General features: G+C 40.8%; 2 protein-coding genes across 2 annotated transcripts; both read left to right on the top strand.

Moving 5' to 3' along the window:
* The first annotated feature begins 609 nt into the window (after window positions 1–609).
* Window positions 610–9,175, top strand: LOC111221634 (ATP-dependent 6-phosphofructokinase, muscle type-like). Its single transcript, XM_022745090.1, has 22 exons — window positions 610–1,602; window positions 3,241–3,314; window positions 3,731–3,808; window positions 4,103–4,292; window positions 4,467–4,632; window positions 4,723–4,767; window positions 5,093–5,201; window positions 5,306–5,401; window positions 5,494–5,586; window positions 5,722–5,847; window positions 6,019–6,083; window positions 6,178–6,241; window positions 6,343–6,489; window positions 6,625–6,695; window positions 6,845–6,932; window positions 7,065–7,217; window positions 7,326–7,490; window positions 7,599–7,660; window positions 7,739–7,850; window positions 7,940–8,039; window positions 8,150–8,255; window positions 8,795–9,175. Exons 1-22 carry the CDS (start codon window positions 1,527–1,529, stop codon window positions 8,934–8,936), a joined length of 2,328 nt encoding a protein of 775 aa, XP_022600811.1. The 5' UTR covers window positions 610–1,526; the 3' UTR covers window positions 8,937–9,175.
* A 1,573-nt stretch (window positions 9,176–10,748) lies between these two features.
* Window positions 10,749–24,610, top strand: espl1 (extra spindle pole bodies like 1, separase). The gene is made up of 32 exons (XM_022745075.1): window positions 10,749–10,878; window positions 11,034–11,122; window positions 11,396–11,698; window positions 11,825–12,577; window positions 12,658–12,759; window positions 12,907–13,018; window positions 13,171–13,298; window positions 13,508–13,701; window positions 13,849–14,091; window positions 14,567–14,711; window positions 14,999–15,158; window positions 15,264–15,403; window positions 15,590–15,724; window positions 15,881–15,997; window positions 16,147–16,318; window positions 16,445–16,573; window positions 16,694–16,850; window positions 17,537–17,646; window positions 17,978–19,119; window positions 19,202–19,616; window positions 19,964–20,089; window positions 20,411–20,624; window positions 20,788–20,993; window positions 21,247–21,380; window positions 21,994–22,116; window positions 22,298–22,447; window positions 22,646–22,813; window positions 22,963–23,067; window positions 23,179–23,294; window positions 23,385–23,468; window positions 23,670–23,834; window positions 24,177–24,610. The coding sequence occupies exons 2-32, from the start codon at window positions 11,042–11,044 to the stop codon at window positions 24,376–24,378; spliced, it is 6,531 nt and encodes a 2,176-aa protein (XP_022600796.1). The 5' UTR covers window positions 10,749–10,878; window positions 11,034–11,041; the 3' UTR covers window positions 24,379–24,610.
* Window positions 24,611–25,602: the final 992 nt, after the last annotated feature.

Genomic DNA, 25,602 nt, shown 5'->3' with positions numbered 1-25,602 from the left:
GGGTCTATCATGTGAGTGATAATTTGCCTTGTACACTGGAGTGAATTACGGAGCTTGTTTGCTACAACAACAGCTGATGATTTAGCTGTAAAGTAAAACACAGTACAGCTGGATCACAGCTTGGGTAATGTGCTATCATTCTCCCTCCTCAGGTGGTGATGACCTCTCAGCATCTGAATGTGAAAGCAAGACGTCCTCGAGCTCTGACCCAGCAGGGCATGCTGGTAAGCCAGTCTGCAATCAAAGGACTGTCATTATCAGTTTGAATTTATAGAGAGCTCCTATTAAGATAGCGGTAAATGAGGACCTATAGGACTTGGTTTCATAGATGATCCTCATCATTATGTACTGAATAAAGGTGACAGAAGGCACATCTATATCTGCTGCTGTACAGATTTGATTTGTACCTGTAGGTTTTGCTGTCTAATATACAGTAAATAGGGATATGATAGCCACAACCCTGAATCACAGTGGATGCTCATCAACAACAAAACATACTTTAATGTTAAAACATAAAACAAATGGAACTTAATTAAGTGAAGATATAAAACATACAACAAATTTAATGGAATAATGTAACAATGAATATCAACTAATCACACCCTTCATTAAAAACATCTAAGCCACTGGTGTGATCAGTGTTTGTGTTTTTTTTTATACATAAACTCCAAAGCCCTGGTTCCTCGGGGTCCACCACATTCACAGACACACCACCTTGAACTGAGGCCACCTGTGTGACAAATGTCGATATTCGGCCAAAACTATAACATGAATAACTACAGAGAAATATTGGTTATTTAAAAAAAAATGCACCTGCTGCAGTTTGCAAGAGAAGTCCTCTAAAATGTATTTTACACCAAGACAGAGACCCCACACATGCAGTAAAGGTTAAGCTAAACAGGGACAGCATGAAAACAACCATATGAATGTCCTAGAGTGGTCAGGGTCCAGCCTTCAATCTGGAACCAATCCATAATTTATGGCCAAAGTTTAAAAAGAAAATGCTGTTCAGTCAGTCTCCATGCAACCTGACAGAGCTGAGGCAGTTTTACTAAAAATTGGAAAAAAATTTCCAGGTGTGCAAAGTGATGCAGCCAGTTACTTCGTGTATTAAAATTAATTTAGATCAGTTTGAATATATTTGTATTTGTGAGATTTCACTTGTGTATTTTTGTGCTGATAAATGTGAAAAAAGTACATCCACTGTGATTCAGTGTTGTAACAGAATAAAATGTGCAAAACTATAAACTGGGTGGAAGATGACGGGAGTTGAATACTTTTAATAGGCACTGAGTGCGTGTGTGTGTGTGCATCTAAATGTGTTTGGACAACTATGTGTGCCTCGTTGTCTGCCAAGCGGGGAGTTAATCTGTGCACCCTTGCAACTGCTATTACTTTCCATTACAGGCAGGCTGAGTTAGAGGTGAGAGGCTACTTGTGCTCCACACAGTAAAGCAGGGTAGCAGGGATTTTTCACTCAAGGCCTCTTTCTCTCAGGCAGCTTCAGCTCCAGGACCATAGCACAAATGGCCACCATCAGCCACACCACGATGGGAGAGGGTCGGGCAATTGCTGTGCTAACCTCGGGAGGCGATGCCCAGGGTAAGTGGAGGATTTCCAGGGTGGTATGTGAGTGTGGAGTGCCAAGGCTGGACATGTCTGCTGCTTGTTTGCCTCAGCAGGTGGTTGAGAGGATCTGATGAGTGGGGAGTCAGCAATTAGTGAACCCATGACAAGGTTAAATGACAAATAAAGATGTATCTGAAATGTAAAATGAATCAAATACCTATTAAGAGTCCAAATTTTGATGCCTCTTGAATAGTTAGTGGTTGCTTTAGACACGCACTGTAGCTTACACAGAGATCCACTGTGGGTGTATCATTTGCCTTTTGACATTATTAACAGCTTAAAATTGTTTCTAAGTATTACACAATCTGTACTAACAGTTTTATGTTTTAACAGATTTTTAAAAAAAAATAAATAAATAAAAAGTCTAGACCTTTCTTGCCACATTCATGACAGCATCTTCCTTTTATACCATCTCATAATATTTCATTACTGATGATAACACTTTAATGATTTCTCTACTAGAACAGTTATCTAGCTATCTCTCTCATAGCTTTTCTCATAGCATAACTTGTGGAAAAGGGCAGCCTGAACTCTGTAGTTCAAAGCTGCTATAGGACCACAGAGTGAGACAGATGCTCCTCTGACCTTTAGCTTGATGAGGAATATCTTCACTGTGACCTTTAGGAAGTGTGTCAGTGACCCCACGCAACGCTGTAGTGTGAGTGTGTGAGACTACCCATGCCTGTTTTACCTTACTGAACTTTATAAGACCTTAGCAGAAGTGTGTAAATTCAAAACTGCAAAACTCACCATTCTTCTTTCTCACTCATAATCCTCATTACAGGCTTACCTTCTTAGTCATCCTCATATGCTTTAGTCCAACTTTCTACCTCCTTTCCTTCCTCGTGTCTCTCCAACACTGTATCTGTTGTGAGGGCTAATTTTAGAGGCATGACCTTTCTGTCATGTGTTTGTAAAGTGGTGAGGTAGTGAGTCAGAGGGCCGTCCTATTCTACCTTTCTCTCTTCTCCTCCTTTACACTGTAAGTGGAGATGCTCTTGGCGCCTCTAAAGTTAATCTATCCACATCTTGTCCTTTAAGCAACCCCCACAGTGTTCAGAAAACAGGCAGAGGCCTTTCCTGCACTACAAGCTTTGCTTTATCCCTGAAAATCCAACTGTGACTAACATTGACATTACAGTCGAATAAAATGGAACTATAATATGGTTTTATCATCTGTCTTTGCTTTAAGCTTATGTTGTTGTTGCACCCATCTGGTGTTCAGCAGCCGCAGCAGCAGCAGGTTAAGGTAAAGTCTAAAGTAAGAAATGCTAATATTAGTCAATGAGCATGAGTCATCCAACATCAATTCAACATGTCATTAAGCAAATTGGAGGCTAAGAAGAACTATCAAAATATCCCATTCAAACTACCATGCTAACATGTTTCTACTATATACATTTACAAATATACATAAAATATACATTTGACAAAAAAAAAAATAGTAACCAAATATAGAGCATAAACTACTAAATTACAGTCACAATAATAACTGTATTTTTTCCCACCATCATTTTCCCATTATTCCATTCAGTCATTGTTTCCACCTGTGTGTGAGAGCAATCGCAAGGTTTTCATACAAGCTAATATGCACACACATTGTGCCCACAGGTATGAATGCAGCTGTAAGGGCCACAGTTCGAGTTGGACTTTACACAGGAGCCAAGGTGTATTTTGTCTATGAGGTGAATACTGCTTTTTTAATCTTATTCATCTTTTAATGTGTACAATATCAAACAAATACAGGTTGTGAAAAACGCTAGTACTATTTTCAAATTGTTCATATTTGTCTGTTTATCAGTCCAAAGCAAAACAGTTATTTCATTTACAATGATATGAACCACAAATGATCAGAACTGAGAAGCTGGTACCAGTAAATGTTTGGCCTTTTTGCTTGAGAAATTTCTTAAACAGTTAATTTACTTTACATTGATGAATCATTCATTATTCAATTGCCTAACACCAGCAAATACCACTATAATAAACAAAACACTTGTTGGACTGAAATAGCAGCACATGCCAGAGTAAAAATATGCCTTCTTCCCAGCAATGAGCCCTTTCCAAGGAGGTGATATTGTGTTGTGTGTTTGTTTGTTCACAGGGTTACCAGGGTCTGGTGGATGGAGGTGACAATATCCGCCCTGCTACTTGGGAGAGTGTGTCAATGATGCTGCAGCTGGTGAGAACAAGCATGAGGAAGTAAACGCATATTTACCTGCATGTTTGTTACGTCTACCCTTTCACAGTCACAGCTAAGCCTCTTTTTGTGAGTGGGATGGAGGATGTGTGTAACTCTGGCAACTCTTTAGCCTCCACTGGACAGTTCCATAGGTCAAATGGTCATCTAAATGCCAAGGTTCATTAAATAGCAAGACTTGTTGGACCTTTGACATGAGTGCTAAGGTTTCAGATGATCTTACCCCCCTCCTTATCCGTCCTAGTGATTCTTGTCTCCCCCCTTGCCTGACATCAGGGTGGTACTGTGATTGGTAGTGCTCGCTGCCAGGATTTCCGCACCAAGGAGGGACGCACCAAGGCTGCCTTAAACTTAGTCAAGCTGGGCATCACCAACCTGTGTGTGATTGGAGGCGATGGCAGTCTGACCGGTGCTAACCAGTTCAGAACAGAGTGGAGTGAGCTGCTGGTAGAACTGGTTAAAACTGGTGAGAGTCATGGCCATAAAACACACTGTTCTAAACAACACAACCCACATGTGAAATGACTCTTATATACTCCTGCTATCCCACAATAATGTTATGGTACAATTTACTGCACTTATTTAACGATCTTGGTGAAATGGTGTGTCTGAGACTGCTGCCATTTTAATCTTTTCTCAGGTAAGATTACAGCCAATGAGGCCAAGTGTTCCTCTCACCTCAATATCGTTGGCATGGTGGGCTCCATTGACAATGACTTCTGTGGCACTGACATGACCATTGGCACAGACTCTGCCCTGCATCGCATCATAGAGATAGTGGATGCCATCACCACCACAGCACAGAGGTATACGTTTAATAAATTCAGATGAAGGTATGAGGGACAAAACCGCTAAATCATTTAAAGACTGTTAACTTAAAACGTGTCATTCCGCAGTCACCAGAGGACTTTCATCCTGGAGGTAATGGGCAGGCACTGTGGGTGAGTACATACAAGTTGTTTATGTGGAGTCACAAAATATGGCACAGTAACTGGGTAGTTGTGCCTACAGTACAGTGGCTAAATGTGTAAACTGCTGGTTATGCATTACATAAAATAATATTAACTTTCTAAGGATGAAATAGTAAATCTTAACCTACTACACTGAAATTGTAAGTAAAAGTCATCAGTCAAAGGCGGTCATGCTAGCAGCTCGGTGAGGCTGTACTTGGACACAGCGATGCTTTGAGCTAAATGCTAACATCAGCATGCTCATAAGGACGATGCTAACATGCTGTTGTTTAGCAGGTATTACTTTTTCCAACAGTTACCTGGCTTTAGTGACAGCTCTGGCCTGTGGTGCTGACTGGGTGTTCATCCCAGAGATGCCCCCAGAAGATGGATGGGAGGAGCATCTGTGCAGAAGACTGACAGAGGTGCATGTCTTGTCCCCCATCGTCTTCCATGACTAGTTTAGATTTGAATCTCACTTTTAAAAAATCCACTTGTTGATCTTAAAGCTTTTCTCTGTCCCTCTCAGCAAAGAGGTCGTGGCTCCCGTCTGAATATTATCATTGTTGCAGAGGGAGCGATGGACCGCACTGGTAAACCTATCACCTGTGACAATGTCAAACAGGTCAGTAATGAGAGTACTCCAACAAAACCAGCATAGATAAATAGGCTCTAGTAATGTTAGGCAAACTGCTCATATATTATCTGTCTGTCCAGCTGATATCAAAGAAACTAGGCTTCGACACTCGCACCACCATCTTGGGCCATGTACAGAGAGGTGGAACTCCCTCCGCCTTTGACAGGATCCTGGTAATAATTCATTTTCCTCATATGTGAACTTTTAAAATAATCACCGATTGTTCCAACCTCTGTTCAGCAAAGTGAATAAACACACATGTATCAGCTTCTCTGAACACCTGCCTGCTCTCTCATATCATGATTCAGGCGAGCAGGATGGGTGTAGAGGCTGTGATGGCTCTGCTGGAGGCCACACCAGAAACACCTGCTTGTGTGGTCAGCTTGTCTGGTAATTTGGCCGTTAGGCTGCCTCTCATGGAGTGTGTCCAAGTGGTGAGTCAAATATTTTCCGTACTGTATAGTGTATACAAAACAAATCATAATTCTTTAGTTTATATAAAGTGAATGAAACGAGTGCTAAAAAGCTATGTGTTCAATATTTTGCTTAATTTTCTGATTAAATTCTCAGTTGCCTCTTTGCCTTTTCATCTTCTTCCACATCAGACTAAAGATGTCACCACAGCCATGGCCGAAGGGAGGTTTGACGATGCTGTGAAGCTCAGGGGAAAGTGAGGCATGCACTTTCATGTTATCCATTCAGAATTCTCAAGTGTTGTATTGAGTTTCAAATGTCTGTACATTTCTGCTAATTTTTGACAATAGGAGCTTTGAGAACAACTGGAACACTTACAAAATGCTGGCTCATGTGCGCCCCCCAGATACAAAGGTCAGGAACTACAGTTGTAGTGTGTACATTAACTGACTCTCATTCATTAAGTCTCTGTGGAAAATACATTTGTTCTGACAAATGTCTCTTGCCCATGCCAGAGTAATATCAACATTGCCATAATTAATGTGGGAGCTCCGTGTGCTGGGATGAATGCTGCCGTCCGTTCAGCTGTCAGGATCGGGCTTCTCCAGGGCCACCAGATGTTGGCAGTGCATGACGGTTTCGACGGCTTGGCTCATGGACTGGTAAATTCTAGTTACAGACAAAAATCAAACAAGAAAGCTTTTACTATCATGGCAGTGAATCAGCTTTACCCTTGTCAGTGTGTAGCCTACATAAATGAAAGAGGCTGATAAAGCACACACTCTGTCTCTGCACAGATTGAGCCCATTGGTTGGTCTGGAGTGGCAGGCTGGACTGGAAAAGGGGGCTCCATACTGGGAACTAAGAGGTGAGATGCTTCAACAGACCATTTGGTGCAGCAATGATGGCACATGTTTCAATGTTTTTAAATGTACAATGAGTTGTACTGGCAGTGTTGATTTCAACTTAACATGGGGCAGGTGTAATCTACTATGATTTTTTTCCCCTTTTATGAAGATCCCTGCCACATGAGTTCATGGAGGAGATCAGTCTGACCATCACTAAGTTCAACATTCATGCTCTAGTCATTATCGGAGGTTTTGAGGTGAGCAGCTAGAATATGGAGGTTTTGCTGGTGTATTGACATCATACCCTAACATAAGTACAAAATGCAACACGTAGTCTAAATGATGGTGAAAGTCACTTTTACTAATTTTGTCCTTCGTGTCTTCATCAGGCATTTGTTGGAGGGCTGGAGATAGTGCAAGCTAGAGAGAAGTACGAGGAACTTTGCATTCCCCTTGTTGTTATTCCTGCTACTGTCTCCAACAATGTTCCTGGATCTGACTTCAGTGTTGGCGCTGACACTGCCCTCAACACCATAACCATGGTAAAATTTTTATAGTACACAAAAATACTTCAACCCCGGGTAATTCAAAGTCAAAATCCTATACTCACTACGGTATATTATTCTTCTTTATCTCTTTCTCCTTTTCAGACGTGCGACAGGATCAAACAATCTGCCGCTGGCACCAAGAGGAGAGTGTTTATTGTTGAGACTATGGGAGGATACTGCGGCTACCTGGCAACCATGGCCGGCTTGGCATCTGGAGCTGATGCTGCCTACATCTATGAGGAGCATTTCAACATTCACGACCTTGAGGTCTGAGCTTATGATTGTATAAAAGACAGGAGGCTGAGTGATGACATACAGTACATCACTGAGGGGTGGATGATTGGATCAGTGGTCTGATAGCTGATTTGTTTGTAGGTGAATGTGGAACATCTGGTGGAGAAGATGAAGACCACAGTGAAGAGAGGACTGATTCTGAGGTTTGTGGGAATTTCATTTCAACACTCTGTAGCTCACTGATGGTTCAGATCTCATCCAGTATTCTTCTTGTGTTTCAGAAATGAGAAAAGCAATGCAAACTATACCACAGATTTTATCTTCAACCTGTACTCAGAGGAGGGCAAGGGTGTGTTTGACTGCAGGAAGAATGTACTTGGACATATGCAACAGGTGTGTGCAAATGTTCTGTTTGTTGTGTATTAGACTCATTACTTGCCACCCCATTCAATACCATAAATTTTATTTTCCTTCATTATTAGGGCGGAACACCCACTCCTTTTGACAGGAATTTTGGCACAAAGATGGGCATCAAGTCTGTCCTTTGGTTGACTGACAAGCTGAAGGAATGCTACAGACACGGTGAGGATATGACCTTGCTAAAAACACAAAATGTTGTACACTTCTGCTGAGCTGACCTCCTGTGATCCCTGAACTGATGTGTAGTTTTTTTGTTCATCTCAAACCTCCAGGTCGCATATTTGCCAACTCTCCGGATACAGCCTGTGTGCTGGGCATGAAGAAGAGAGCTTTGGTCTTCCGGAATTTGGAAGAACTTAAAGAGGAGACTGACTTTGAGTAAGACTTAGTTTCTATCCCTTCAGTTTGTTCTCTCTTCAGTTATTCTCCTCTCCACTGTTTTGTATTTAATTCTGTGGCCACATTAAAGCTTTGAACAATATTTTTTACATCAAGATAAAACCTTATGAGTCTTACCCTAATGAAAGTCAACACCCCACTTTGCAGCTGAAGCTTTCAGTCCATTGTTTTATTTACCAAACTGATACAACCAAAAAAAAAAAAACAGTTGATACTAAACCATGGCCAAGTGTACACAAAATGATGAAAACATGAAATAATGAATAAAATTATACTTAGATTTGACAGGTAGAAAACTCCAATGATATGCCCATGGTGGTCTGGTCGTACTACATGTGCACATATTATGCACATGCTATTTGTTAATATGTTAGTTATAAAGCTTTAGGCTGATGCTTTGGAGACTTGCTGTTCACACAGTGGACATATTGGACGTATTTAAGATATTTTAGAAAAGTCATTTTGCTCTTGTTTCTACTTTCCTCCTCACACTGACATGTGCTTTCTTTTCCCTGCAGTCATCGTATTCCAAAGACACAGTGGTGGTTAAGGCTGAGGCCCATCCTGAAAGTCCTGGCCAAGTACAATATCAACTTGGACACCTCCGAAAAGGCTGCGATGGAACATGTCATCAAGAAGAGAGGCTTAGTTCATAAGTAGCCTTCTATGTGATTCTTCTTACCACCAGGAACTGACATGACTTGATTGTCTTCTTTTTGAAGCACTTCGTAAACTCTGTCTCTCAAAAGTAAAATATAGATAAAGACAGTAATCACCAACACAGAAAGCAAGTCTCACAATACACACTTAACAGTCACACGGGTATTTGTATTTGCTATGTTAGAGCTGTCTCCCATCATAGAAGCTCGCTTCCCATTAAAATTGTGGTTTGCATCTGTTTTGTTCACTCTGCCTCTACTTTGTCCTAGTTTGTTATCTAAAAATTGCCAAACTAAATTGAATATCCCTGTGTATGCATTTCTAATCCTGCTTTGTATCATTTCCAAGCCAAATCGAGGCCCAAGAAAACTTTACCATGTACAAATTATTTGAAATATTGCCATATTAGTCTGTCTGTCAATAATACCCACTAAATGGAAATCAGGGTTCACATCACACAATGTGTCTTACAGTGCTTATGCCTTATCCTTAGAATTCCCGTACTACATCTTAGGATGTGTTACTGTTTTCAAAGTAACATATCATCAAACATCAGCTGATGACCAATTACTGGTTAATAGAAGGGGACACAAAGAAAGTCATCCAACTAAGAGAGTCTTGGGGGGCCTGTTGGGAGTAGAGAAAAACAGAAAAAAATAGCTTTGAAGGGATAAGCAAGAACATAGCAGAACAAATGAAAGTTCATGTGATGATATTTTGTCCAGCTGCGTTGTGGCCTGTGAGACCAGAATGGATGCTGTAAAATGCCTGTGTGGACATGGAGTTACTGAATATCAAGCACAGAAATAAAACAGTAGATCTAGACCAGGAATATGGTTACATAGATAGGAATTACAGTGACTATTTGCAGCTTTTTGCTGATGGAAGAAAGGATCCATTAACAGAAGCAACAATAGTGGTGATTGCCAGTCAAGACACTGGGGTCAGAAGGAGAACCTTAATTTGAGTGTATATGCTTTTGAATAATTGGCAATTCAGTTAGCATTTGAGTGGGTGGAAGATGTCGTAACAAGTAAAATACTCATGTGTAGTGACTCAGTGTCAGCACTGTCAAGCATTAAAACAGGATCAGTCAGAAATCATCACGACCTAACCTATAAACTACTGTTTACTAATTCAAGGTTAGCCAGTCAGGGGAAAAAACATAACATTCATGTGGGTACCAGCAAACTATCCCAGGAAATGAGAAGTTAGGGGAAATGTGGAAACTGATATTAAGCTTTCAAAATCAGAGAGGAAAAGTGTTGGCTGGAGGAAAATACTTAAACAATGGCTGCAGTATTGTGCCAAAGGGTAGGCACTTACATGAAATTCAATAAAAAGTAAGAGCAGTAAGAAATACCGATAGAAAAGTAAGTAATCATGAGTAGACTGAGTCAGTCACAGCAACTGAAATAGTTGTATTCAATGTAATCGGTGTTACGTAAAGGAGAGTAAAGTGGAGCATGTTCTAATTTCATGTAGGAAGTATGAAAAGGAAAAAAGGAGAAAGATAACAGGACTACAGCGATTAGCACAAGTGCGAGTTAAAGATGCGCTTGTGTGGTGGGACACAGTGGAAGGAAAGATATATATATATTTAGGTTTTTGAGAGCAACAGGACTAATCACAAGATTGTAATGGATACATAAAACCGGAGGGAGGCGGTAATGCAACATAATGGATGCCAACTGCCGTAAAAACCCAAAGAAGAAGAAGAAGTCCTTTTATTTGCGAGTAAAACCGGATGTGCTTTCGGATTGGTTAGCGAACACCTTTCAAAAACATTGCGCGAGCAGTTTCCATGATAGTTGAAGATTTGAATCTTTCAGTCTTACTTAAGTTAAGTTTGGCAGCAGCCCCACGGCTGCCCTAAAGTATGCTAATTCAATGTTTTATTTGCTCTAAATAAAGGCTTTGCTACAAAGGTCTCCCGCTTCAGGTAGGTCGTAGTTACTTTGGCTATGTTAACGTTAGTTGAGCAGTGTCATGTTGTGGCGGACGTTGTCTCTAACGTTAGCTAACGGCTAAGCTAACTCGCTTAGATGAGGCTTAAAACTAAAAGCAACTTACCCTTAACTGATGTGTCCCCTACAGCTGCCAACATGAAATGTTTGAAAGTGGACGAGTACGTAAAGCGGATCGCTTCTGTGGAAGAGACGGAGCATTTACTTCAAGAACTAGAGGTCAGCATAACGTTAATCACACATCTATCGTAACATTAATTATTATGAAAGTAATATTACAAGTTACCATTATTTTACTAGTCTAAAATAACTTATTTAAAGCACTGACTTTTAACCTAGGATTAACTACCTCTAAATGAGCGTAGTTACATATGCTGTGATAGATATTAGACATGATTTGTGTATAAAGTACAAAATACCTTACAGTTAACTATAAAATAAATTTACCATGGTGAAGAGAGAATCTAAATCTTTTTGGTTTATATTTTGCAGGATTATGTGAAGCGTCGACCAGGCCTTCAGGGTCGCACGCTGTGTGACAGGGTCATCAGAGCCTGTAACCATCAACTTGGAGTTGGATCTCTTGACTTTGACCATGTCAGTCAGTTGGTAAAGCTAGTGGAGCTTTCCCTTAATGGCTATGATATTTCTGCAGCACTTGTTCCTCAGAGCAGTCCACTGTACATGGAAAAGATTATTTTCCATATTGTCAAGAAGCTAAGCTCCCTAGAAGCCCACATTCTATGCAGCTATGTATCTGGGTTGCTTTACAGCAGGCTTACCACTGCACAACAGGTATGTATCACTTTTCACAGAAACTTTTGTAAATATGAACTGTGCACAACGAGCAGTATATCCCACATACACACTGCATGATCGCTTCATTACCGTCAGTATTAACAAGATATGTGTGGTTTATAGGCGGAGGACTACTATGTTCTTTTGCGGAGCTGCTTCTCAGTGCTCTGGACTGGACTCTCTGCTGCCAAAGACAGGAAAATCCTGAATCCCCGGGATAAATTCCACTGCCAGATGCAAGCTCTGAGCTTTCTCCTCTTGTTGGACACAGAAAGTGCAACTACCTCCTTCTCAAAAGCTCCCATTTACACAGAGGATGCCATTGCTGAATTTGAGAGTAGCTGTGGAGCGGTGACCAATGAGGATGCTTCCTTTCTTCTCCAGGAAGTGCGCTCACTTTTCAACAAATGCCAGACTGGTGGTCAAGGCTTGGAGGGGGATGAGGCCAGGCAGTGTATTGAGAAATCAAGTGTATATGTGCGTTCTGAAATGCTGCTGATTATAGTTAAGGTGCTTTGTAAAGCTGGGCACTACGATCTGGCCTCCACCTTCCTGAATGAAACTGAGAGCAAGGTCAGGGACTGTGCTGACTGTCAGTGTACAGCTCTGTTGCTTGGCAAGTGGGTAGTAAAAGTTCATTCAACAATGAAGTCTGGTGAGGAGAATGCCCAGGCTTTGACAGAGTGTGCCAGAGTCTTGAGGTCTCTCCCGGAGGACCTGGGGGGCAGAGAAGCTCATGCAGTTCTGGAAGGGTGCGCACTCGTGGTGTGGGCTGTTGAGAATGGTCACAACAAGGGGTTAAGTGGTCCTGTACTCCTTGCCTGGTTTTCTTTCCTTGAGGAGCAACAAGAGCTAATTTTAAAAATGCTAAAGAGGGTGAGTTTCGTAACGTACCAGGAAAAATTTGTGTTTGTGTATGTAGATGTATACATTGCTGATGTGTAACTTCTTTACAGAATTTGACATGCCAGGCTGAGAGCAGCAGACTGCAACAGGCCCTTTGTTTCAGTATTTACCAAGGCTTTGTATTTGCTTATGAGAGTATGCTCGCATCACAGGTGAGGATAAAATCTGTAACGTCCAATGATAATGATAGTTATGCTAAAACTGAAAATGACATGGATGAGCATACACTTACATCACATGTCACTTCTTAATGTTCTCGGATTTAGACTTAAGTTCTGATTGTGATTTGTCCTTCTTAGTTGGAGAACAGTGATACACTGGACAGAGTGCTGCTGTACTGCCAAGCCACAGCTGGACAGATGATGACTGAACTGCGCAAGCTGTCTAGTGAAAGCCTTCTCATCAAAGCAGGTGATTATATTCTACTTTATTAATGTTGACAGGAAACTTTGAATGTTTCTGAACTGCTCCCTTAAATTGTTAGGAACATGTAATATATACACTTAATATGTTTATATTATTTTGAAATTTTTTTCATTTTGTGTTCACTGTGTGTCTTTTAGTTATTGCTGTGAGCAACTTAGTTTGTGGATTGTACAACCGGCGCCTCTATGACCAGGCGTTCACGCTAGTTGAGATCCTCTGCAGGGATCTATGCAAGAATTGCCCTGTCTCGCTCTCTGTTGATAGGGTAAGCGCTTCTTAAGCATGTTTTCTTTTATTATTCTTCACATGTCACTACATATCATGTCTTTGTCTAGAATGGGCTTGGATAAAAACAAACCTGAAGGGCCATGGGGGAATTTGCTTTACATATATATTTTCATGTTTATAGTTATATGTATTACCTTGACCTTCACCATTTGATTTGAACGTGGCGTTTATATTATCATTACCTAGTTGAGCAGACCCTTCATGCTGGCTGTTCAGACTTCTCGGCGTGCTGGACAACTGGAGCGAGCACTGGACTGGGTGATTCTGTGGCTGAAAGCTCTGGGGGACAACGTTCCTACACATATGGCTGAACCGGTCTCTCTTTGGGTGAAAACGAAGACTGATGCGGCACGTAACTCTGAGGAGGACATCCGACTCAGGTACAGGCAAAAACTACTTAAGTGACTTAGAGTAATAAAGTCTTTAAATAACTCCTGCCTAGATGTTTAATGGCTAGGTCCTCTATTTTCTGCATTGGTGTTGGTGTTTTATTCAATCTTACAAACTGTTGGCTTGTCCTGGAACAGGACATTGCGTGATGGTTTTGGTCCTGACGTCCCTGATGAAGGAGTAATGCTGTGCCTTTTGGAGGAAGAGCTGCGTGCCTATAAGGAGGTGGCAGGGGATACCGCTCAGGAGCGTTACAACACACTCTGCGATCTGTTGGACATCTGCCATGAAGGGAGCTCCCACACTCACCTACGTGCTGTCTACCTCTGTGAAATGGCCCAAGTTGTGTGTTTCCAGGATTTCAGTGAACAGACTGACTGGTAGGAGCTTTCATATGAACATGGTTTGTCAGTCTGAATATCAATCTGGCTTTATGACCAGGGTGAAGGATATGCTACCTGCTGCTTAGTTTTGCCCCAGGTGAACTTTGTGGCATTTGCAAACATGTATGTACTACCAGACTACTCTGAAAAAGAGTTGGCAAGAGACCAAGTTACTGAAAGAGATAGAAATTTAGCTAAACCATAATTTTATTTGGTACTCATATTATGTAATTTATAATGCTCTGGGTCATCCACAATGTGTATGAAACTGCAACTGAAGTTATGACTCTTGTGTGAATGGGGTTTCAATGGCACATGTGATGGCAAGGGAAATAGGTCAGATCTGGCACCTGATTAATGTTTTAGGTACACCCTGCTTTTGTGCTGGGGGAAAAAAAGGATTAATGTGGGGCCAACAAACATATCTGCCCACCAACCTGTCTCTGTGTTTATTTTCTCTCTAACTACACAGCTCTGCAGTTGATTTTACCCATGAAGCTTTACGCCTACTGGAAGAAGAACGAGAGACTGCAGAGAATGCTGACAGACTGAAGGATGACAAGGCCCATGCTTTACTTTGGCTGTATATCTGTACTCTTGAGAAGAATCTTCAGGAGGTGAGCACTGCTGGATCTGTCAGGATAGTATGTGCATATATTAATGAACCACTGTTTTTGTTTTGTGTCTTGTCTTTTCCATCTTGTTTGTGTGATTTTTCTACATACGTCCAAAGTCATGTATAACATAGCCTTTTTTATCAGTTTTTTAAGTAGCTTAACAGTTAGAGTTGAAATCCAAATTAGTTGCTTTGGATTGCATGACAGGGTTTGGGGTTAAATCAACTTCAAGATAGAATTATCAAAGTGGTTAATATACTGACACTGAAAATACTGTTTTTGGCCAGGCCATTGAGAAGGACAAAAAGCTGCGAGAGTTGCGTGAACAGACACGGTGTGTGGCCAATCCCATAGGAACCAATGATTTTGATTATGAAGACAAGCAGAAGACACAAGACAACATTATGGTCTATGAAGGCCTGCATTTCAACCTGGCTGCAGAGAACAGTAGGAACCCCTTTTTTAATATCATCCATTGAAATCTGAAATGGATAATTGCTTATCACTTGCTGTCTCTATGTTTGATTATTACACATTATTTTTCCTTTTAAGAATTGTGCAAACCTTTGGAAAGAGCCCTGGATGAGTGGTCTGCTCTTCTGCAGAGTCAAGTTCTGCCCTCTGTTAGGAACCCCAAACAGACCTGTAGCTCCATTGCTTTGACTGCAGCTCTCTTCAGACTCATGGGAAAGGTAATAATACAAGATGTGGGCAAAAACATTCTAGATGATCTCTCTTGCTTGTAAAAGTAAATACAGTAATTTGTAGTTGTACTGCAAGAAGGACGTAGATCTGTAAGCGGTTCTTTATGGTGTATGCTTGGATCAGATTGATTTAACAAGTGTGTATTAATCAGATCTCCTTATTCTCTTATGCAGCCTCTAAAGGCTTTGGAAGCTTACCGACTTGCTATTGGACTTTCACATCATCTTGCTGACTCCCACAGTCGTGCCAGCTTCCTCTGTCAATCAACCAGCCTCCTTCTTGATATTGGTGCCCCTGATCTGGCTTTGGTAATGCATTTTATTTTTATTTATTTATTTATTTATTTTTTAAATGATTATTCTTGGTACTTGGCAGAATATATCTATATTCATAGAATTTATTCTGCCTTTTTTTCTTTTTTTTTAAATTATATGTGAAATAATTCTCTAACTTACTGTTTTTAGGGCCAGTTAGAGCAAGCAGAAAAAAATCTTACCTCAGATACCACTGGTGAGGGACCTTCTTCCCTCTCTATGCTGGCCATTCTGTTGAAAGCTCAGTACTGCTACAGCACAGGACAGGTGGGTAACATGTCTACCAGCAGTATTTCTAATATTATCTACATATACTGTTTTTGGTGGTACAGGTGATTAAAAAATAATAATAATTAAATAATAATAATAATAATTTTTTTAATCAAAATTGCTCCTCTCCTCTTTGGCCATTTCAGGTGGACCGCGGAGTGCCCTATCTGTGTGAAGTGCTTAAAGAAGTGAATGAGCAGAGACAGTCAAAAAGCTGGTACCTGCTGCGTGCTCGGGCACTGCAGACATGCAGCGCCTACCTGAGTTTGGACACAGATGCACTGCCACAAGCTGAGCGCAGCCGTATAACACAGCATGGTTCGGAGAAGCATTTGCTGCATTTAATATAACTAGATGGCTTTTTATTTTTATTTTGCATTGTGAGAATGTAGTGGTCAGGTTTGCTGCAATAACCAACTATGGACCTATGTTTGTGTGCCTCAGGTATAAATAGCCCAGACATTGCCCTGTATGAAAGCCTGAAGCTTCTCTGCAGCCTGCTGGTCACTTTAGTGGGGAAAGGCCTGTACGGGACCAATAGCAGCAGCTCAGATGTGCGCTTCATCGACCAAGGTACATTGTCTCACATATGGATTAACAGTTCATCAGTTATCAGTTCAAAATCTGATAATACTTATGTGTTCTTTTAATGCCCTCAGCTACGCCAATTCCTCTCTTTCTCTTCCCTTGTAGGAGATAACCTGGTGCTGAAATGGCAGCTGCTCTCAGACCTGTTGAACTGCTCTATGAAGATGGTGGCTGTTCGAAGCAGCTGTGGGGCCATCAATGATGCCAGGCTCCAATGCCTAGAAGCCCTTAAACTGGCCATCAAGCTACAAGCACTCAGCCAGTATGTACATGTACATGTTAGTGGGTAAAAATGTAAATAGTCCAGAGTCCAAAGGACAGTTTATGAACTGGTGCATCAACTCACACTTGCTGTCACAGTGTGTTTCTTCTTTTTTCTTATGCACTGTTAAACTTACAGTATACAGTACTTAAGCATATTTCTTGAACCTGTAAATTACATTGGGATCATGCTTGATAAGTAGATGCAGATGCATAGTTCACATATACAGTATGTATACAGTGTTCCCTTATTGTAGTTACTGATTGAAACAGTTACATGCTGAGTTACAGTTCATTAGCTGTCTGCACTGTTTATTGCATGCCAATACAACAGCCCTCCAGTAAATTTTAATTTTATGAAGTTTTTTTATAAAATTTATTTTAGACTGTAATGGAAGTGCTGATTTCTGAGGCTGTACTCTGTGTTGGTGTTGCTGGACTGCTTTATATTTACAGGAGTTAAAAGACTTAATTTTACAGTGTTGAAATTTACAGGTGTAACTTTTAAAACTGACCTAATAACCAAATTTGTTCTATTCATACATGCTCATTAATACTTCACTTATAATATACCTAAGATGGCCCAGAACACAGCACAATATAGACATTGATCAACATATTAGGAGAGCTTTTTTGATGGAATTCACTCTTACTCTTACTTTTCATTTATTTATTTATTTATTTAAGATGTGCTGAGCTGCTGGTGATGAAAGCTGAGTTGGAGCTAATGCAAGGGGAGAGAGAAGAAAGTAGACTTGATTTAGACAAAGTCAGAAATCTTCTGGAACTCTGCACAGGTCAGTTACATACACGGCTACCAATTCAAATAGCGCTGGGTACTTATTCAATGTATCGTTCAGTGAGTTCACTGAAATTGTACAGTGATGAGGTGGTCATGTCACAGTTACTATTACTGTTACTATTTTGTCATCTATGTTAATAATTCCAAGTAAATTGTAGTTTAAAAACTTAAAAAATGATAAACTGAAATTTCTGTTATGTGATAGGAATTTTGTCTAATCATGCAGTGGCATTACATCTATATTGCTCACCCCCAAAATATTAAATATTTATTGATGGTGCCATCTTTCTTGAGCTGCATAAAGGACTTCTGTTTCTTTTCCTCAGATTTTTCTGATCAGGTGCAGAAGACAGAGGTGAAAATCAAACCAAGGAAAGGTCGCCCAGTGCAGAAATCTCAGTCTCCCCTGCCTACTATGGAGGATGATCTTAAGGGCATCCTGAGCACTAGGTGGATTGCTACAGAACCTGTAGTTAAGGATCTGACTAGCTCCCCGCCTCTCAAAGCCCAGCCTCGCCGCTGGCTCTCCTCCCTGGCGCATGAATCTAACTGCCAGTGCCCCTGCTGCTCTGAGCCCTGTCTGGGCCGTGCCACTGCTCGCTGGGCTGCTACACAGGCTGAATTGGTTCTCCAGCTGGATCCTAATGAAGCCAAGGCTGGTTTGAAACTTCAGTGGGCAACATTAGCCCGCTGTAAGAGTGTCACTGCCAAACTTGGGGCAAAATTGGCTAAACTCTTCCCTCCCTGTGGCCCCACCAAAGGCTCCTCTAAACCCTCCCTGATGCAGGACTTGGTGGGCCGTGTGTACCTTTGCATGGCTCTGTCTGGGCTGGAACCAAGGCTTAACAAGGTCTGTGGTATATGGAAAGTACTGGAAGCCGGCTTAGCATTTGTTGATTCCACTCCCTCTCCTGTCTTAAGACCAGTGAGAGCAGGCCTAATGGCAACTAAAGCCATAGTATCATTGATCACCTTGGCTTCCAAACAGGGCTGCAACCCAGAGGACCTCTTCTCAAATGCTTGGACTTGGAACACACCAAAAGAAGATAAAGAACTGAAATCGGAACAGAAAATGGTGTCTTCCTCGTCCTTGCTTAAAAAGTCTAAAGATTCTATTAAAAACCCTGATATTCCCAACAAAACAAAGGAGGCAAAAAAGGTGAAGGCTGTCAAGCCCAAGATTGAAGTGACAAGCTCCTCCAGAGGAAAGGGACTGGTTCCTATGACACCAGTAATGGTTAAGTCAAAGCCCTCTGTTAAAGAGCTTGGCACTTTTGACTTCAACACAGTGGTACCTACTTTGGCTTGTACTCCTGTTCAGAAGGTGAAAGCTCCTGCTTCAGCGCAGAAAGCACCGAGGACTGCCTCTAAGCTACAGTTTCATGTGTACGAAGAATTGTCACCAGTTCAAGACAAAGCTCAACCTGTGCCTGCCGCCCCCAGACGCACAAAGAAATCACGTTTCAAGGTAGGTATCTAATCAGAGTCGAGGTTTTATTGTTACAAAAAAAATTTGGGTTTTTACGAAAAACATCTTCCTTTTTTAACAGGTGGAGTTTAGCGATGAGAGTGACTCAGAGGCCAATACCCTAGCAGAGCCCAAAGAAAAAACACGTGTCCCTAAAAAGCAACCAGCCACGAGAAGAGCTGCCCACAATTCTAAAACAGCCCCAGATCCACCAGCAGAGAAAGTCCTGCCCAAGAGACAGGCCAAGGGTAAAAGCACTGCAGTGCCTCGGACCACGTCTTCTGAAGATGAAAAGAGTTTGGTCTGTCAGCCTCCCTCAACAAGGCGAGGAAGAACCAGGAGGGAGCTGTCCAGGGCAGAAGCAGAAACTCTGGAAGAGCCAGACAAAATGAGGACCATTGAGGAGGAAATTAATGAAGTTCTGGACATAAGCATTGAGCAGCTTAGGACATCAGACACCGAGACTGAAGACAATCCTGCTTCAAGTAAATATACTGGTGTGTATTTTGTGTACATGGAGGACTTTCTCATAATCACCTTGCATTGGCTTAAAATGAAAAATGTTTACCATTAATTACACCATAATCTCAAATTTCTTATCAGCTCAGTGATACTGTATTAAAACCTCAAAAATGTACGTTTCAGAATATCAACAACAAGCAAGGAGAGCATTTGTCGATTTTATGCAGCTATTGGGCAGTAAAACTTAATCAAAAACTGTATGTGAGATGTGAAGAATGCCAGGAAATAGCAAGACACGTAATAGCAATAACGGTCATTGCAGTATCCAATCTGGATAGATACTAGAGCTCTAATCTCCTCCTTTATCTCGGTGTTGACATAGATTTTGAGGTCTTGCGGAGGGATATGTGTTGTGACTTGGAAAGAGACGACTTGTCTGAACTGAGGAGTAGAGGTCATCTGAGAGAAGGTCCACAAACCCACCTCTCTCATCCAGACACCAGGCCAGGTGAGCTGCTCTGCAATTATACTGCATCTTTATGGTATAATATGTCATTTCATGCAAGTTTTAAATCACAATCCAATAACATGTACAATACAATGGTATTACAAAAGTGGAATCATCAGTACATCAGTACCTCGTAATGCATCTGTACCAGAAAAAGGAAATGTGCCATGTAATGCTATGGTACATTAACTGTTCACTAAATTTACACACACATTTGTTTAGCTGTTACCAAGAGATGTACAGTTAATCACCAGCTCCTTATCCAGTTTCATCAATATTATTATTATTTATTTATTCATTTATTTATTTTATTTTTTTCAGATAATCTCTCTCTGGAGGATGTTCAGTTGTTGCTGCGTTCAGCCTGGCTGGCCCTTCAACACTTCCCTTCTCCCACCATTTACCCAACCCTCTCTACTCTTCTGGCTTTGGCACTCGGACAGCACGACCCCATAACTACAGCCATGCTACATGCCCAGTCCTTGGGCATCACAAGCCGTCATCGCACAATCAGGCATTTAGCCAGTTGTCTCAAGTAAGCACATATGTAATATTTATAGTGCCAACAACTCAATCCAAAGACATTTTTGGCAACACATCCATCATTCAACGTTGCCCAACATTGCCTTTTATTTACATGATCACAAATTGTGTTTAAAATTACTGAACACTTGCATTGCTTTGTATCATTCGAATAGAAAGCTGAGAAAGTCGTCAAATGAGTTGACAGACAAGATGGATGCTCTGAGTCTAAACGAGCTCAGTCCGACCAAATCCAAGAATTCTACCGAACAGAGGTTGGCTCAGTTGGAGAACATCTTTTCCTTCCCTACTGCTGACTCCTCATCTTTCCCTCAGAACCACTGCCAAGAGTTTATCCAACAACTTCAACTCCTTCCCCAAGGTAAAGTAATAAAAACTGTTTTGATCTCAGTAGCTAAGTGGGTACATTTTTGTGATTTTGATTTTGTCAAAATGTGCTTTGCATAACGGTGATGCATTATGAGAGGCTCATATGTCATTCATGTTGCTACTGTAACAATATTGGAGCTAATTGATCCATAACTTGAATCAGATTCCTTGATGCTTTCATGCTTGATAAATTAAACAAAAGGAGAGTGTGAATTTTCATTATATCCTTTCTCTCTGTTTTGCAGGGGTAACGGTGTGTGTGATGTCTGTGCTTGGAGTAAAACCCGGGGAAATGGGCAACAGCATTATACTGACACGTCTTGAGAAAGGATCTGACCCTGTCACTGTTCATATCCCCACATCTAAGCAGCAGGTGATGGTAATAACATATAATTTTAAGATGGGTGATTTTATTTTCAAACTCCAAACAAGTATTATCTAAACAAAGTTCAGCTTGCCATGCTGACAGTTTCCCATCTCTTATCAGCAGTAACAAGTAGTCTAGCTAAAGTAGAAAAATCCTTATTAAAGCTGTAGATGGATCTAAGTGAAATGAAAATCTATAAAGGGAATTAAATGAAAGATTTTTGTAATCTGATATATTTTATTTGAAAAGGTGGCTTCACTTCATTGACTATTCCAGTGACTACGGGTTGTGTGAGGTACCTATACATAGTGTATTGCAGAAACAGATAAGAGCACTGCCACAGAAGCTTAGCAATGTACTGATGTGGACGGGGTCAGCTGAAAAAAATGTGTTTTAGCCCTTTGCCAATATCAGTTGAATTGTGCATTTTATTTTGGATATTTTCACTGCTTTATCTTGCCGTCAAACAGCCCTTTCTTTTGGAACTACATTTTCTCAACAGTTGAACTACCATATTCCTACACACATGCACACTTCAGTTTATCTCTTTGTGTACCAGGTACCGCACAGAACCTCACATCAAATGACCCTAACTATAACTTCTGTCTCTCTTTGTGTTGTGCAGCACCCCATTAGTTGGCTCGTGCAGGAGATGGACAGTATTCAGGTGGAACAGAAGGTTGTGAGCTGTGTGTCTGAGAAAGCGAAGTGGTGGGAAGGCCGCCGGGCACTTGACTCTCGAGTTGAGGTGAGTTATGAGCAAGGGCACTGCTCAGGAGGGCATTCACAATGCCTGTATTACTCTCTTACTTTCACTCAAAGTTATATACTTCCACTCAGACATGTAGAGCAAGCAATCTGAAGTAATGCTTTTTAGTTATGTTTTGACTAAAAAAATGCTAAAAGTCACCTTCACATCTTTCTTCCAGCAACTGTTGAAAGACATGGAGGAATTGCTTGGATGCTGGAAGAGCTTCCTTCTTCCCTTTTCATCAGATCCGGAGCTCTCCAATCAGGCCCAGCGCCTTTGCAAGGCCTTGTCTGCCAGAGGAGTGATGTGTAGTGAGGAGATGTTGAAGGTGTGTGTGTGTGTGTGTGTGTGTGTGTTTTTGTTTTTGTTTTTGTTTTGTTTGGTTTTTTTTTCGTTTTTTTATTTATTTTATTTTTTATGGATCCTGGAGCATTGGCATCTAACCTTCTACTCTATCTTGATCTCAAAAGCAGGTAGGGCAGGAACAGCAAAACAACAACCACTTAACTTCTAACTTTGATTTCAGGCTGTGCTGTCTGCATTTCCTGTACTCTCCCAAGAAGACATCCAAAGATTTTCTCTTGGAGTTTCTCCACAGTGGGACATGGAGTGTGACCAGCTTCTCCATACAGCTGTGTCCCGGCTTTCAGAGAGAGACGAACCCCACGGTCATGTGGTTCTCATTCTGGACAAGGTTGGTTTCATTATCTCTATCAAATACTGAACTCTCTGTAGTCTGATTTGTAGATAAAGGAGTTTTTTGAGAGTCAAGACGTCCAATTGGCCATTGTGGGGTGGAATAATAATGCAGTCATATCTCCATCTGTCCTGTTTCCTTTGTAGTACCTTCAGAAGTTACCATGGGAGAGCGTCTCCATCTTAAAGTCTCGTTCAGTCAGTCGGATGCCTTCTCTGCACTCACTAATTGGACTGAGCATTCAGAAAGAGGTAAGATTAAACCCCATTACTACAAGGCACAGTGGTGCAAGTGTAATTTACTTACTGATGTTAAAATTCAGTTGTGGCTATAGGTCTCATTACTTAAATCCTTCCCTTTAGACTGATTCTCACTCCATCCTGAAGCAAGGTGTGGATACAAAGAAGGTGTTTTATGTGCTGGACCCTGATGCCAATTTAGGAAACTCTCAGGACCGATTTAAGGAATGGTTTAGCAGGTAACACCAATTCTCAGTTAAACTAAAAGATTAGATTTGTCTGTCACTAGTATTTCTTTCTCTTTAACTACATTACTATTCTCCTTAAAGTAAACTGGATTGGGAAGGTGTATGTGGTGTTGCTCCTGACTCAGGTCAGCTGGAAGAAGCTGTGGCAACCAAGGATCTGTACATGTGAGTTAGTGATGATATTAAGTATCCTGAATGGGAGGGGAAATGATGGCAACAGTCTATAAGAATTCAGATGTTGAACAACATTAATTAAGTTAATTCAATTCATATAAAACAAACTTCTCAAAAAACATAAATTAAGTCTCTTGATTTGTTAACCTGTTTGATCTTTGTTCATGTGCCTCTTTCCCCGGGGTCTTTTAGTTACGTGGGTCATGGTGCAGGCGCCCGGTTCCTAGACAGTCAGGTGGTTCTGAAACGGCAGATGAAAGCAGCCTCTCTTCTCTTCGGCTGCAGTAGTGCTGCTCTGGCAGTGCGCGGGGATCAGGAAGGACAAGGCATCATCCTCAGCTACCTCATCGCAGGCTGGTGAGATATCCGTATTGTAGTTGAATAAGAATCAGTTAATGCTGTCCTACTAATACATATCTCTAAAAATTAAATTAAATAGTTAGTTAATAGTTGATAAGTTTGTTTTTTCTCGCAGATCTACAAACCTGAATTAAGTGACTTTCAGTTCACATCAATTATCAACTTATCAGCAACAGCACTGATCATTGTACGGCAGATATATCAAGTGCTCAGAACAGGAGGCACATCCGATGATAATGTTCCCAGCTAATACCATACAAATCTATCTTTTTGACCACATAATAAACATTAATTTAACTTTGTGTGTGTGTATTGACTATGTCCTTTTTCCCTCCTCAGCCCCTTTGTTTTGGGAAATCTGTGGGATGTGACAGATCGGGATATTGATCGTTTCACTAAAGCCTTGTTGGAGTCCTGGTTATCTGCTGGGTCTGGAGCTCCCCTCCTGGATTATATGGGACCATCGCGTCAGGCTACACACCTGAAACACCTCATAGGAGCTGCACCTGTGGTCTATGGATTACCTGTCCACCTGCAGTAGGTGGGCTGGTAAGCTAAAACTCTGCTAAAAGTAGGATGTAAACAATCTGTGCAGTATTTAAACAATATTATTTCAGTACACACGCTGGAGGATGTGACTTTAACTTGATGACCAGTCAAAATTTTTTAAGTTTTAGCAAGATTAATGTACTGCATTTTCTTAATTTAAACCAATGCTTCAATTTTTTTTAAACCAATGTTACTATAGTGTGAATGATTTTAAATATCTTCCTAATTTTTATTGAGTGTTTTAATGCACTTTTAATGTGTTGATTGAACAAAGTTTTTTAAATAAATGTTTTCTGACATACAGTCGATGTTTGTGTTGTAAAATTGTTGAAATTACTTTTTAATTAGTCACATTTATGCAGTGTTTCCTTGTGACATTGTGTTCTCATTTCATCTAAAAGCCGTAGCTATAATTCTTGATGAATATCAACATTTAAAGAAATTTCTAACTTTTTCTTTTTTTCCTGTATAGAGTTGTTGTAGGCCCTAGAGGACAAATACTGAGGAATATCAGTCCTTCTAATATCACTATTACAAGATCATTTAATGTTTTAACGTTTAATTAAAGTACAAAATAAATGCCACTCCCACATGTAATTCATCAATGATTATAATGGAACTAAATGTGAAATGGACTCCACGTTACTTAAACTTGAAAATGCATACTGACCTTTTGAATTTGTGTACCGTAACCTGATTTTGGCTGGCATCAAGTAACGTCAGCTTGCAATTTTACTTTGAAAAATTATAGCTTTTGTCAGTTGACAGTTAAGGGTTTGTATTTTCAAGTTGAAGTAACAATTTTAAAATGAATATGCAGTTATGACAGACATATTTAGGAGTATACTGAAAACGTTTCATTTCAGATTCACTTAGTGGTAACAAATATTTTGAGCCCTGCTCCCATAGAATATGACCTTTTATGCATGAATTGTGCAAAACTTTAAGGCACTTTAGATGTTGAGATTTTTATCCATCACACAACACTATCAGGGAGGCGCCTGATTGGTCCTAAATTCATTCTGCACCAGGACAATGAGCCAAACACTCAGCCACAGTCTGACCGTGCAGGGTCTGTGCCCCATACAGAGCCCTGATCTAAGCAACATGGAGTCAGTCTGGGATTACATGAAGACACAGAAGTCACTGAGGCAGCATGAATCTTCAGATAAACTGTGGGCAGTTCTCCAACAACATTCCTGCCAAGTACCTTGAA

Source organism: Seriola dumerili, unplaced genomic scaffold, assembly GCF_002260705.1.
Source record: "Seriola dumerili isolate Sdu_G_001 unplaced genomic scaffold, Sdu_1.0 BDQW01000088.1, whole genome shotgun sequence".
NCBI lineage: Eukaryota > Metazoa > Chordata > Actinopteri > Carangiformes > Carangidae > Seriola > Seriola dumerili.
The sequence above is the reverse complement of the archived record's forward strand: the minus strand, read 5'-3'. Positions and strand labels throughout refer to the sequence as shown.